This window comes from Schistocerca serialis, chromosome 3 (genome assembly GCF_023864345.2).
Source record: "Schistocerca serialis cubense isolate TAMUIC-IGC-003099 chromosome 3, iqSchSeri2.2, whole genome shotgun sequence".
NCBI classification, from domain to species: Eukaryota; Metazoa; Arthropoda; class Insecta; order Orthoptera; family Acrididae; genus Schistocerca; species Schistocerca serialis.
Genome location: NC_064640.1, coordinates 895,396,658 through 895,410,274, shown reverse-complemented (window position 1 = coordinate 895,410,274; position 13,617 = coordinate 895,396,658). Strand labels below are relative to the sequence as shown.

At 46.5% G+C, this 13,617-nt stretch overlaps 1 protein-coding gene and 1 long non-coding RNA gene across 3 annotated transcripts in view; one reads left to right on the top strand and one right to left on the bottom strand.

The window, feature by feature from the left end:
• LOC126471139 (hyaluronidase B-like) overlaps positions 1 to 1,838 on the bottom strand; it is a 213,028-nt gene extending 211,190 nt beyond the window's left edge. For both annotated transcript variants that reach the window (XM_050099233.1, XM_050099234.1), the window contains exon 1: positions 1,701 to 1,838. In XM_050099233.1, the coding sequence (XP_049955190.1) occupies positions 1,701 to 1,777 (77 nt within the window). In that variant the 5' untranslated portion in view covers positions 1,778 to 1,838. The remainder of the gene's footprint in view (positions 1 to 1,700) is intronic.
• Positions 1 to 13,617, top strand: part of LOC126471144 (uncharacterized) — a 265,310-nt gene that overhangs the window by 153,280 nt on the left and 98,413 nt on the right. The gene's annotated exons all lie outside the window — the stretch shown is intronic.

The window sequence follows — 13,617 nt, the reverse complement described above, 5'->3', positions numbered from 1 at the left end:
AGTTGGTCAACATATTGCTTTCCCCTACATACATTTCGCGTAATGACCAGAAGGAAAAAATTCGAGAAATTTGAACCAATTCAAAGACTTACTGACAATAATTCTTCCCACGCGCTATTCACGGGCGAAACAGTGTCGAAGGGCTCAGTTAGTGGTTCAGGAAGTACCCTCGGTCACACACACGATTAGGTGACTTGCGGAGTATGATGTAGATGTAGACTGTTTTTATCAGCATGACAGTGCATCCTGCCACAAAGCAGCATCGATTCGTGGGAAATGGCATTCCTGAATTGGAATGGTCTGCCCAGAATCTCGACCGGAACTCAGTGGAACACCTTTGGGATGTGTCAGAACGCCGACTTCGCTCCATTCCCCAACGTGCAACCTTCTCTGGTTTCGGCTCTCGAGGAAGAACGGGCTGCCATTCCTCCACAGATACACACCTCATCGAAAGTGTCTAGCGGAGCTAAAACCGCGGAGAAACCCTGTACCGATGTCCGCTAATAGATGTCCTGATACTTTTGATCAGATAGTGTATTTTATCCTTTATTTTATCTCTCAGTGACGTATGTCCACGATACCAACGCAAGCTCTCGTGCCCTTCATCAACAGGGAACAGTTACAAATAAGCAACGACAATCACGTCAAAGCAACGGTTGGCGATGAAGCACTCCTCGCCGCATCCCAGGGTCTTCCCGAGCTGAAAGTGCCGTAGAGACCTAGCAGACCTAGTAGATAGTGTCGGAAGTTCCATGAGGCTTTTCGCGGATGATGCTGTAGTATACAGAGAAGTTGCAGCATTAGAAAATTGCAGCGAAATCCAGGAAGATCTGCAGCGGACAGGCACTTGGTGCAGGGAGTGGCAACTGACCCTTAACATAGACAAATGTAATGTATTGCGAATACATAGAAAGAAGGATCCTTTATTGTATGATTATATGATAGCGGAACAAACACTGGTAGCAGTTACTTCTGTAAAATATCTGGGAGTATGCGTGCGGAACGATTTGAAGTGGAATGATCATATAAAATTAATTGTTGGTAAGGCGGGTGCCAGGTTGAGATTCATTGGGAGAGTCCTTAGAAAATGTAGTCCATCAGCAAAGGAGGTGGCTTACAAAACACTCGTTCGACCTATACTTGAGTATTGCTGATCAGTGTGGGATCAAGGTCGGGTTGACAGAGGAGATAGAGAAGATCCAAAGAAGAGCGGCGCGTTTCGTCACAGGGTTATTTGGTAAGCGTGGCAGCGTTACGGAGATGTTTAGCAAACTCAAATGGCAGAGTCTGCAAGAGAGGCGCTCTGCATCGCGGTGTAGGTTTCGAGAGGGTGCGTTTCTGGATGAGGTATCGAATATATTGTTCCCCCCACTTATTTATACCTCCCGAGGAGATCACGAATGTAAAATTAGAGAGATTCGAGCGCACACGGAGGCTTTCCGGCAGTCGTTCTTCCCGCGAACCATACGCAACTGGAACAGGAGAGGGAGGTACGACAGTGGCACGTGAAGTGCCCTCCGCCACACACCGTTGGGTGGCTTGCGGAGTATAAATGTAGATGTAGAGGTTAACATTTTCGCCACTCGTCCACACGGCGCAGTTCCAGTTCGTCGAGAAACGGGAGGAAAGCAGTGGCAACACGCCGGCTGGAGAATCGTCGGACTGGTCTGAAAAGCTTAGCGCGGCTGCGGCCGGCGTACCTGTCGGCGAGCAGCAGGAGCGGCCAGCAGCAGCAGCAGAGGCAGTAGCACAGCGCTTGCGCCCTTGCGGCATCCATGGCAGAAGGCAGTAGGCGGCAGGCAGCAGGCAGCCAGTCGCGTTATAAGCGCGTCGCCCCCTCCAGCACGCGAGTAATTGCGTCCGGAAGGCGCGCAGCTTTTGCGGTAAGCACGAGCCCCGAGCCCCCCTCCACGCTACCCCTCTGCCGCCGCCAGGCAGTTCTGCGAGCGCCAGATAAAAGCGCCGATAGTCCGTGAAAGCGCGTGCCCGCGCAGGATAACAATCGGCGTGACGGACGCCTACGTAACATGTGTCGCATTACGTCGCTCCTCCCAGTCGCGGCGGCTTCTGCGCCCGGGCACAACACGCACCTCAGGGAAGTGTGATGGGAGTCTTTCCCTCCGTATTGTACAGCGTTTATACTTGAAGAGCTCTCTGCGCACGTGTAACAAATCGGTGGAGAAACGAAGGTAGATTCGTCACTTGCTTGGCCTTTAGGTATTCACTCCGTGTCGAGTGCTTCTCGAGAACAGACCGCACTTCCTGTGTGGGAGAATTTTACAAAAACAGTGATTCGGCGACTGAAGCGCAGAGGACATTTGGCAGTGATCGTGGATTGCGTGATATAAATGATACTCTGATAATCCGGAAACTGATGAAAACGTTTGAGAAGACCCGTTCGACAGTGGGCAAACCGAAATCCGGCCGACAGAGGTCATCGAGAACGGGCGAATCCGTGGTGAGTGTAAATCGGTCTGTTCGTGACGATCCTAACCTCTCCATTCGTAAGCGTCCAAATTATTTAATGTTTCAAATGGCACCCAGTCATCACGAGGCAGAGAAAATCCCTGACCCTGTCGGGAATCAAACCAGGGAACCCGGGCGCGGGAAGAGAGAACGCTACCGAGCGACCACGAGCTGCGGACGTTTAGGATTCGTTTCGCTCCATTTTGCTTATTGACGTGACCGTTCAAAGAGCAGTCAGACACATCATTAGCGAACTCAAGTCTATGTCTGGCATCCTGAAGCTTTAATTTTTGCACCAGTTTTATTTGGTAAGGATGCAGTTCAAGGTCTTTTTGCAGAATTCGTTGCACTGATGATCTATGCAAATTTAAATAATTGCCGACTGGGGTGGCCGAGCGGTTCTAGGCGCTACAGTCTGGAACCGTGCGACCGCTACAGTCGCAGGTTCGAATCCTGCCTCGGGCATGGATCTGTGTGATGTCCTTAGGTTAGTTAGGTTTAAGTAGTTCTAAGTTCTAGGGGACTTATGACCGTAGATGTTAAGTCCCATAGTGCTCAGAGCCATTTGAACCATTTTTAAATCCTAAACAAAAGCATGAGAAACCCTTCATTCGCCAAAAGTTACTGTATGGGCTGCGATGTCGGCTCGAGGAATAACTGGCCCGAACTTTTTCAAGGACGAATGCGGTCATACAGTTACAGTGAATTCGGAACAGTATGTGGCGTTGTTAAACGATTTTTCGATGCTTGAATTGCAAAATTTTGTACATGTGTCGCATTACGTCGTGCCACCCGTTCGCGATGCCTTTTGCACCCGGGCACACCCACACCGCGGGGAAGTGTGTTGGGACTTTCTATCCGTATTGTACAGGGTGTCTCAAAAGAAAGTTTATATTTGAAGATCTCTCTGCGCACGTGAAACAAATCGGTGGAGAAACGAAGGTAGAGTCGTCACTTGCTTGGCCTTTTGGTATTCGCTCCGTGTCGAGTGCTTCTCGGGAACAGATCGCACTTCCTGTGTGCGAGAATTTTACAAAAACAGTGATTCGGCGACTGAAGCACAGAGGACATTTGGCAGTGATCGTGGATTGCGTAACACATTCTGAACGTGATCCCGGAAACACTTCGATCAGTTGTTGAACATGATGTTTCTCAATTTCAACTTGTTGCAGAAAACGGTGGACAGAATATTGAACATGTTTTGCGCCAGTCACGCGGAAATTAATAATTCGATCTGATTTTGATTGATGCTTTTTATGCGGTTTTTCGCCTCACGGCCGGCCGGGGTGCCCGAGCGGTTCTAGGCGCTACAGTCTGGAACCGCGTGACCGCTACCGCCACAGGTTCGAATCCTGCCTCGGGCATGGATGTGTGTGATGTCCTTAGGTTAGTTAGGTTTAAGTAGTTCTACGTTCTAGGGGTCTGATGACCTTAGATTGTTAAGTCCCATAGTGCTCAGCGCCATTTGAACCATTTTTCGCCTCAGGAAAATTAAAAACCGATGTGATTGATGCTTTTTATGCGGCTTTTGGCCTCCGGACAGTTAAAAACCGATGTGAGTGTAATGATACTCCGATAATCCGGAAACGGATGAAAACGTTTGAGAAGACCCGTTCGACAGTGGCCAAACCGAAATCCGGCCGGCCGTGGTCATCGAGAACGGGTGAATCCGTGGTGCTTGTAAATCGGTCTGTTCGTGACGATCCTAACCTCTCCATTCGTAAGCGTCCAAATTATTTATATTTGCGTAGATCATCAGTGCAACGAATTGTGCAAAAAGACCTTAAACTGCACCAAATAAAATGGCTCTGAGCACTATCGGACTTAACATCCGAGGTCATCAGTCCCCTAGAACTTAGAACTACTTAAACCTAACTAACCTAAGGACATCACACACATCCATGCCCGAGGCAGGATTCGAACCTGCGACCGTAGCGGTCGCGCGGTTCCAGACTGAAACGCCTAGAACCGCTCGGCCACACCGGCCGGCTAAAACTGCACCCTTACCAAATAAAACTGGTGCAAAAATTCAGGATGCCAGACATAGACTAGAGTTCGTTAATGATATGTCTCCTCTTTGAACGGTCACGTCAATAAGCAAAATGGAGCGAAACGACTCCTAAGCAAAAGCATGAGAAGCCACTTCATTCGTCAAAAGTTACTGACTATGGGCTGCGATGTCGGCTCGAGGAATAACTGGCCCGTACTTTTTCAAGGACGAGAGCGGTCATACAGTTACAGTGAATTCGAAACGTTTTGTGACGTTGTTAAATAACTTTCCGGTACCTGAACTGCAAAACTTTCATGGTTTTAGCCAAAGAACATCGTTTCAGCCAGAAGGAGCCACAGTACACACATCCAGTGCGTCTATATTGCGAATTCGTGAAATTTTCCTTGGCAAATTGATCTCCAGGAGGGGTGACATAAACTGAACATCACGCAGTTTATATTTGAGCCACGTGGATTTTTTCTAACGGGATATGGCGAATCTAAAGTATATGTCAATAATCCGACTTCTCTGGAGTAATTGAAAGAAAATATCTTTAGCGAATTGGCAGACGTCCCCGTGTCTACACGCCGAGCCATCGAGAAAAATTTAGTCCATTATTTAAATGAGTGCCGCAGGCATGCTGGTTTGCATTTAAATGACATTATTTTTAAGAAATAAATTTCTTAAGTGTATATTTCAATAATAAATAACGATTTTGTCGATATACTGCAATCTCTATTTTAGTTTGAAACATCAAAAATATACTTTCTTTTGAGGCACTCTGTATATTAATGATTGGCAGACAACATTAACAGCAACCTCAGACTTTTCGCACCTGATGCAGTTATCTTAATTGAAAAAGAAGTGTGATAGGACCTTTACTGTTTACTATGTACAGGATAATTATTGTGGTGTCACCGCCAGACACCACACTTGCTAGGTGGTAGCTTTAAATCGGCCGCGGTCCATTAGTACATGTCGGACCCGCGTGTCGCCACTGTCAGTGATCGCAGACCGAGCGCCACCACACGGCAGGTCTCGAGAGACTTACTAGCACTCGCCCCAGTTGTACGGACGACTTTGCTAGCGACTACACTGACGAAGCCTTTTTCTCATTTGCCGAGAGATAGTTAGAATAGCCTTCAGCTAAGTCAATGGCTACGACCTAGCAAGGCACCACAGCAATTGATAGTTATCGTATGAAGCATGTCTCATCAAGAACGATGTATACAAATGATGGATTAAAGTTAAGTATTCTAGCAGCTAGGTACTTTTTTTTATAGCATTCATTACGTATCCTGTTTCAGACCTCACGCCATCCTGCGTGAGCTTATAGCGTGCATTTCGGTCTCCTCAAACCACTCTGTGTCGGCACTTCTGTCGACACATCAATTATAATTAAAGTTAAACTTTCAAACCGCTGTAGAAATAACACCACTGGCCAGGATGATGTCAAATTGCAACGGAATATTATCGGAGAAGGGGGAAAACGTATGGCAGAAGAAAAACAAATAGTTACCAAATGTAGCAACAGATGGTGCTGTAAGCATCATAATGTAATAGTGGTCGACTACAAATGACAAAGAATCATACAACAATGCCTAAGGCGTACGTTTGACATTAAACAAACTGTACTTCTCATTGTGCATGGATGTACAGGTATGATAATGTCAGTTACGCAAGCGCATCCACCACGGCGAGGTCATCTCACATTTGATGGGAAAAATCAGTTTTTAATTGTTCTGAGGCCAAAACCCGCATAAAAAAGCACCAATCACATCGGTTTTTAATTGTCATGAAGCCAAAAATCGCTTAAAAAGCATCAATCAAAATCAAATCGGATTATTAATTTCCATGTGACTGGCGCAAAACATGTTCAATATTCTGTTCAAATGGTTCAAATGGCTCTGAGCACTATGGCACTCAACATCTGAGGTCATCAGTCCCCTAGAACTTAGAACTACTTAAACCTATCTAACCTAAGGACATCACAAACATCCACGCCCGAGGCAGGATTCGAACCTGCGACCGTAGCGGTCGCGCGGTTCCAGACTGTAGCGCCTAGAACCGATCGGCCACTACGGCCGACCAATATTCTGTCCACCGTTTTCTGCAACAAGCTGAAATCGACAAACATCATGTTCAACAATTGATCGAAGAGTGCCGGGATCACGTTCGGAATGTGTTGCGCAATGCGTGCCTTCAGTGCACCTAAGTTTGCAATCGGAACACTGAACACATCTTTCAGATAGCCCCACAGCCAGAAGTCACACGGATTAAGATCAGGTGATCGGGACGGCCAGGCTGTAGGGAAATGGCGGCTAATAATTCTAGCATTTCCGAAATGGCGCTTCAGCAGCTGCTTAGCTGGATTTGCAATGTACAGAGGTGCGCCATCTTGCAGAAAAATGACCCCATCCACACATCCACGCTGTTGGAGAGCTCGAATGACGTGGTTGCGCAAAGACACTGATAGCGTTTGCTAGTGACGGTACAGGTAACAGGGCCGGAAGCACCCGTCTTTTCGAAAAAACTTGGCCCTATGATAAATGGTGCCGTAAACTCGCACCACACAGTGACCTTTTCAGGATGAAGTGGTACTGGTTGATTTGCGTGTGGATTTTTCGTTGCCCATATTCGACAAGTCTGTGCATTGACATATCGTGTCAGATGAAAGCGGGCTTCGTCTGTCCACAAAATCTTCCACGACCAATCATTGTCCACTTCCATGCGAGCAAGAAACTCTAAAGCAAAGGTCTCTCTTGCTGGCAGGTCAACAGGAAGCAACTCATGCACATGGGCAATTTTAAATAGATACCAAAGAAGGATGTTTCGTAGGATTTTACACTCCGTGCTCACTGGTATGTCCAGTGTTTGGGCGATTATCCGTGCACTATACGTTTGCACACCGCCACTCGTCTCCCCCTGCATTGCTGTGGCCACTGCTTCCACTGACGTCGAATCAATTAATTTCCTCCCTCTACCAGGTTTCACACCAAAAAAAAAAAAAACGTCTTTTCGAATTTCCGAATCATTTCTCCAGACCCACGGCAGTCATCGAACCAACGCCTATTTTCAAATCCTTCAGTGTCTGTAACTTCTGCAGAGCGACGAGTGCACAGTCATCACTACTGCAATACAGCTTTTCAAGCAGAGTGCGATCTTGCATTGAGACGGTCGTGGCGAACATCGCAGGGGCGAAAGGAGGAAAAGCCGTGTACCCGGCGTGTTTATAGCAACTTCAATGGGTCGTGCGCATGACAGGTGTTTTCATTTACGTATTCTGAGATATAAAGCGTCAACTGTTGATCAATTTTCACACTATTTTCTTTCTTCTGCCATACGTTTTGCCCCTTCTCCGATAATATTCCGTTGCAATTTGGCGTCATTCTGACGAGGGGTGTTATTTCTAAAGCGTTTTGAAAGTTTAACTCTAATTATAATTTCTCTGTATATAAACGATGCGTCCGAAGCTCTTTAAGGCCTTTCGCAAATGATGCGGTTGTCTATAATAAAGTAGCAACACCAGAAGAAAATAACGATTTGCAGGAGGACCTACGGTCCTCTATTATGTCCGCAGCTCGTGGTCGTTCGGTAGCGTTCTCGCTTCTCACGCCCAGGTTCCCGGGTTCGATTCCCGGCGGGGTCAGGGATTTTCTCTGCCTCGTGATGACTGGGTGTTGTGTGCTGTCCTTAGGTTAGTTAGGTTTAAGTAGTTCTAAGTTGTAGGGGACTGATGACCATTGACGTTAAGTCTCATAGTGCTCAGAGCCATTTGAACCATTCCTCTATTATGCCCATCCCGCCTGGATCATTGCCCCTCCTACCTTCTACAAGTCCCTTCAAATCCTGGAATGCCATGCGCTCCGCCTCGCCTATCGCATCTGCCTCCCTTCCCCCACGCAGATCCTCTACGACTTGATTCCTTTCCCACACCTCCTCCTCTTCCTTGAATGGATACGGATCCTATACACCTCCCGTAAACCTGATCCCCCTTATCCGCTAGTCTCTCCCATCCTTTCCCACTCCCGTCCGCTGCCGCGCCTGTACACCTGCATCCCATCCGCTTGCCATCTTACCACACTCCATACCCTCGCCCAAGGTGGCTTCCGCCAACTCTCCCTCCCTGATGATGCCGTCGCCCCCTCCATCTACCCCTCCTACCAGCTTTGATCCTCCCCTTCCTCCTCCTGTGTTTTTTCTCCAGGGCACCCACTTCCCCATCTCTACCTCCTCCCTTCCTCCCCCTCCTCTTTCCCTCCCCTCCCCACTCCATGGGCTTCCACACACACACCCTGCCCTCTCCCCTCCCCCTCCCTTCGCTTTCTCGCTCGTGCCTGCAGAGGCTAAGTCCGTTATCAGCGCGTTACATAACGAAGGTCACGCGTTCTCTATATAAGCGGGCAGTGCACGCCAGCGGAATCATTCTGCAGTGAGCTCTATCTGCAGCATCACTGAAGCACTATGCCTCGTCGACGTGTGTATCGTCAACGTCGCCATCGCATGCCAGTGTACAAACACAAAATAAGCCTTGAGAATAAACTGGGCACAAATGGGACTGCACAAACTGTCATATTGAACGGAGCAATTTTTTTCAATGGATGTCGAGTTAATTTCAGTCTTGACGTTGCCACAGGGAGTACTGGAAGTGGATGGTTTACTCTCGCTATCGTCCGATAGGAGAATGCCTCTCTACCTGGTCCCGAATCATTTGCCGATCGAGATAACATCGCTGATGACCTCAGATGTTAAATCCCATAGTGCTCACAGCCACTTGAAGCATTTGAGGTATCGTGATCCGATAGGCCAGAAACAACAGACAAGCTCTTGTTGTCCACCTCTCACAATCCAGTCTATCATTTATATTGTGCTCAAGACGCCATGTCGCTACACTACTGGCCATTAAAATTGCTACACCACGAAGATTACGTGCTACAGACGCGAAATTTAACCAACAGGAAGAAGATGCTGTGATATGCAAATGATTTGCTTTTCAGAGCATTCAAACAAGGTTGGCGCCGGTGGCGACACCTACAACGTGCTGACATGAGGAAAGTTTCCAACCGATTTCTTCTACACAAACAGCAGTTGACCGGCGTTGCCTGGTGAAACGTTGTTGTAATGCCTCGTGTAAGGAGGAGAAATGCGTACCATCACGTTTCCAACTTTGATAAACGTCGGATTATAGCCTATCGCGATTGCGGTTTATCGTATCGCGACATTGCTGCTCGCGTTGGTCGAGATGCAATGACTGTTAGCAGAATATGGAATCGGTGGGTTCAGGAGGGTAATACGGAACGCCGTGTTGGATCCCAACGGCCTCGTATCACTAGCAGTCGAGATGACAGGCATCTTATCCGCATGGCTGTAACGGATCGTGCAGCCACGTCTCGATCCCTGAGTCAACATATCGGGACGTTTGCAAGACGACAACCATCTGCACGAACAGTTCGACGACGTTTGCAGCAGCATGGACTATCAGCTCGGAGACCATGGCTGCGGTTACCCTTGACGCTGCATCACAGATAGGAGCGCCTGCGATGGTGTACTCAACGACGAACCAGGATGCATGAATGGCAAAACGTCATTTTTTCAGATGAATCCAGGTTCTGTTTACAGCATCATGATGGTCGCATCCGTGTTTGGGGACATCGCGGTGAACGCACATTGGAAGCGTCTATTCGTCATCGCCATACTGGCGTATCACCCGGCGTGATGGTATGGTGTACCATTGGTTACACGTCTCGGTCACCTCTTGTTCGCATTGTCGGCACTTTGAACAGTGGATGTTACATTTCAGATGTGTTACGACCCGTGGCTTTACCCTTCATAGATTCCTGCGAAACCCTACATTTCAGCAGGATAATGCACGACCGCATGTTGCAGGTCCTGTACGGGCCTTTCGGGATACAGAAAATGATCGATTGCTGCCCTGGGCAGCACATTCTCCAGATCTCTCACCAACTGAAAACGTCTGGTCAATGGTGGCCGAGCAAAAGGCTCGTCACAATACGCCTGTCACTACTCTTGATGAACTGTGGTATCGTGTTGAAGCTGCATGGACAGCTGTACCTGTACACGCCACCCAAGATCTGTTTGACTCAATGTCCAGGCGTATCAAGGCCGTTATTACGGTCAGAGGTAGTTGTTATGGGTACTGATTTCTCAGGCTCTATGCACCCAAGTTGCGTGAAAATGTAATCACATGTCAGTTCTAGTATACTATATTTATCCAATGAATACTCGTTTATCATCTGCATTTCTTCTTGGTGTAGCAATTTTAATGGCCAGTAAATACCTGCATCGTCATCTAGGCGTCATGTTCCTCCTGACGTTTACGAATGATATATAAGAACGGGTATTAAGCATCCATTCGCCAGTTGAGATTTAGATGCCAATGTCGTACAATCTGACTTTAAAAGAACGATCGTCTGTATTAAGAGCGAATTACTTCTCACTAGTTGATTTAAGCATTGGAAATTGTAGCATCGCTCTGATTGGACTGGAGACACACAACACCAGCCCAAATATCACAGAGGCTAACACTAAACTGCATCTGGAAATTAGTGGTAAAAATGAAACTGTGGGAAACTGAACCTGGTGCATACCGTATTGACGATTTGAAAGAAGTTTTCGAATAGTCCGGTAAAGGGATTGAGCTCCGTGTAAACATCAGTACACTTAAATCTGAAATTAGGACGGTGAATGCATCTTTTGACTTCAAGCAGAAAGATTCAGTAGGACTACTACTGTGTTTCACAGAGGGACAGGTTTTGAAGACGGATCCGAGCAAATTTTACAAATCTGATCAGACATGGATATTCTCCCTGTCAGTACAATCCGAGTTGAGTGTAACATTGCAACGAATCCATATCTCGACGATAGAGTGTTTCATGGAATTTAGGATTATTCTCATCAGTGGGAACAGGGTATAAAATTGTTGAGACTTATACCAACGTTATATACCTTCCTGAGATAGTTCAGACATTGGACTACCTGGAACTGAGTATTGTGGACCAGGACAACCAACTTGTCGACTTTCGTGGTGAGGAAATCATTGTACGACTACATCTAAGACAGGAGAGGCGTACAGCACAGCACTTCGCAGCAGACTGCAAGGTGATAACACGTGCGAACTGCGAGTTTCTTAAATCAGGAGGCTTGAAACCTCGCATTGACGCGTCGTCAATATATTTCGCCCAGTGGAATGTGACGAGCGAATCATACGCCAGGAATACTTCTCGCATAAACCCTATGCTTCAACGACATTTAATAAGAACAATGATATTAGGATTGTCAACCAGCACCAAGACGCTTTAACTCTTCCATGGAAGAGTTTCATATATTTGGTTGTATCATTTAAGAAACAGGATGGTAGTCATACAATGGGATCAAAGCTTACACATAAGGTTTTGGCATTCTTGTTCCAGGATATTCGACATGAACGTAATACTGGCATACCATCAACCCTTAAAACATATGTCCCATCATCATCACCCACTGATTTGAATGGTTTAGAAAATGGAGGATGGTTTATAGACGAGCCTGTGGGCAGAACAGCAGAAGAGTACGTCGGTTTACCGCATGCATACTTCTGGAAATGCTTATGGAGTACTTTGAGGACATGCAGCGAATTATTATGAATGCTAAAGAGGAACTTTTTCTGGTACGGAGTGTAACGGATAGCGACTCATACATTCAAGGAGCTCAAAAGGAGAATCAGATGATCATCAATAAAACTATATGGAAAATGCCACGCATCACTGTGGCAGGCAAGGAGCGTTTGAAGGTTTTAAAAGTTTTGTATACTGGTACATGTCTGCCAAGATAGATACTGCCTACAGGAAAATTAAAGAGACCTTTGGAGAAAAGAGAACCACTTGCATGAATATCAAGAGCTCAGATGGAAACCCAATTCTCAGCAAAGAAGGGAAAGAAGAAAGGTGGAAGGAGTATATAGAGGGTCATTACAGGGGCGATGTTCTTGAGGACAATGTTATGGAACTGGAAGAGGATGTAGATGAAGATGAAATGGGAGATATGATACTGCATGAAGAGTTTGACAGAGCACTGAAAGACCTGAGTCGAAACAAGACCCCGGGAGTAGACAACATTCCATTAGAACTACTGACAGCCTTGGGAGAGCCAGTCCTGACAAAACCCTACCATCTGGTGAGCAAGATGTAGGAGACAAGCGAATTACCCTCAGACTTCAAGAAGAATATAACAATTCTAATCCCAAAGAAAGCAGGTGTTATCAGATGTGAAAATTACCGAACTATCAGTTTAATAAGTCACAGCTGCAAAATTCTAACGCGAATTCTTTACAGACGAATGGAAAAACTTGTAGAAACCGACCTCGGGGAAGATCAGTTTGGATTCCGTAGAAATGTTAGAATACGTGAGGCAATTCTGACCCTACGACTTATCTTAGAAGAAAGATTAAGGAAAGGCAAACCCACATTTCTAGCATTTGTAGACTTAAAGAAAGCTTTTGACAATGTTGACTGGACTACTCTCTTTCAAATTCTGAAGGTGGCAGGGGTAAAATACAGGGAGCGAAAGGCTATTTACAATTTGTACAGAAACCAGATGGCAGTTACAAGAGTCGAGGGACATGAAAGGGAAGCAATGGTTGGGAAGGGTGTGAGACAAGGTTTTCCACCCCTCCCCGATGTTATTCAATCTGTATATTGAGCAAGCAGTAAAGGAAACGAAAGAAAAATTCGGAGTAGGTATTAAAATCCATAGAGAAGAAATAAAAACTTTGAGGTTCGCCGATGACATTGTAATTCTGTCAGAGACAGAAAAAAAAGTGGTTCAAATGGCTCTGAGCACTATGGGACTTAACTACTGAGGTCATCAGTCCCCTAGAACTTAGAACTACTTAAACCTAACTAACCTAAGGACATCACACACATCCATGCCCGAGGCAGGATTCGAACCTGCGACCGTAGCGGTCACGCGGTTCCAAACTGACGCGCTTAGAACCGCACGGCCACTCCGGCCGGCTGTCAGAGACAGCAAAGGACTTGGAAGAGCAGTTGAAGGGAGTGGACAATGTCTTGAAAGGAGGGTATATCATGAATATCAACAAAAGCAAAAAGAGGATAATGGAATGTAGTCGAATTAAGTCGGGTGATGCTGAGGGAATTAGATTA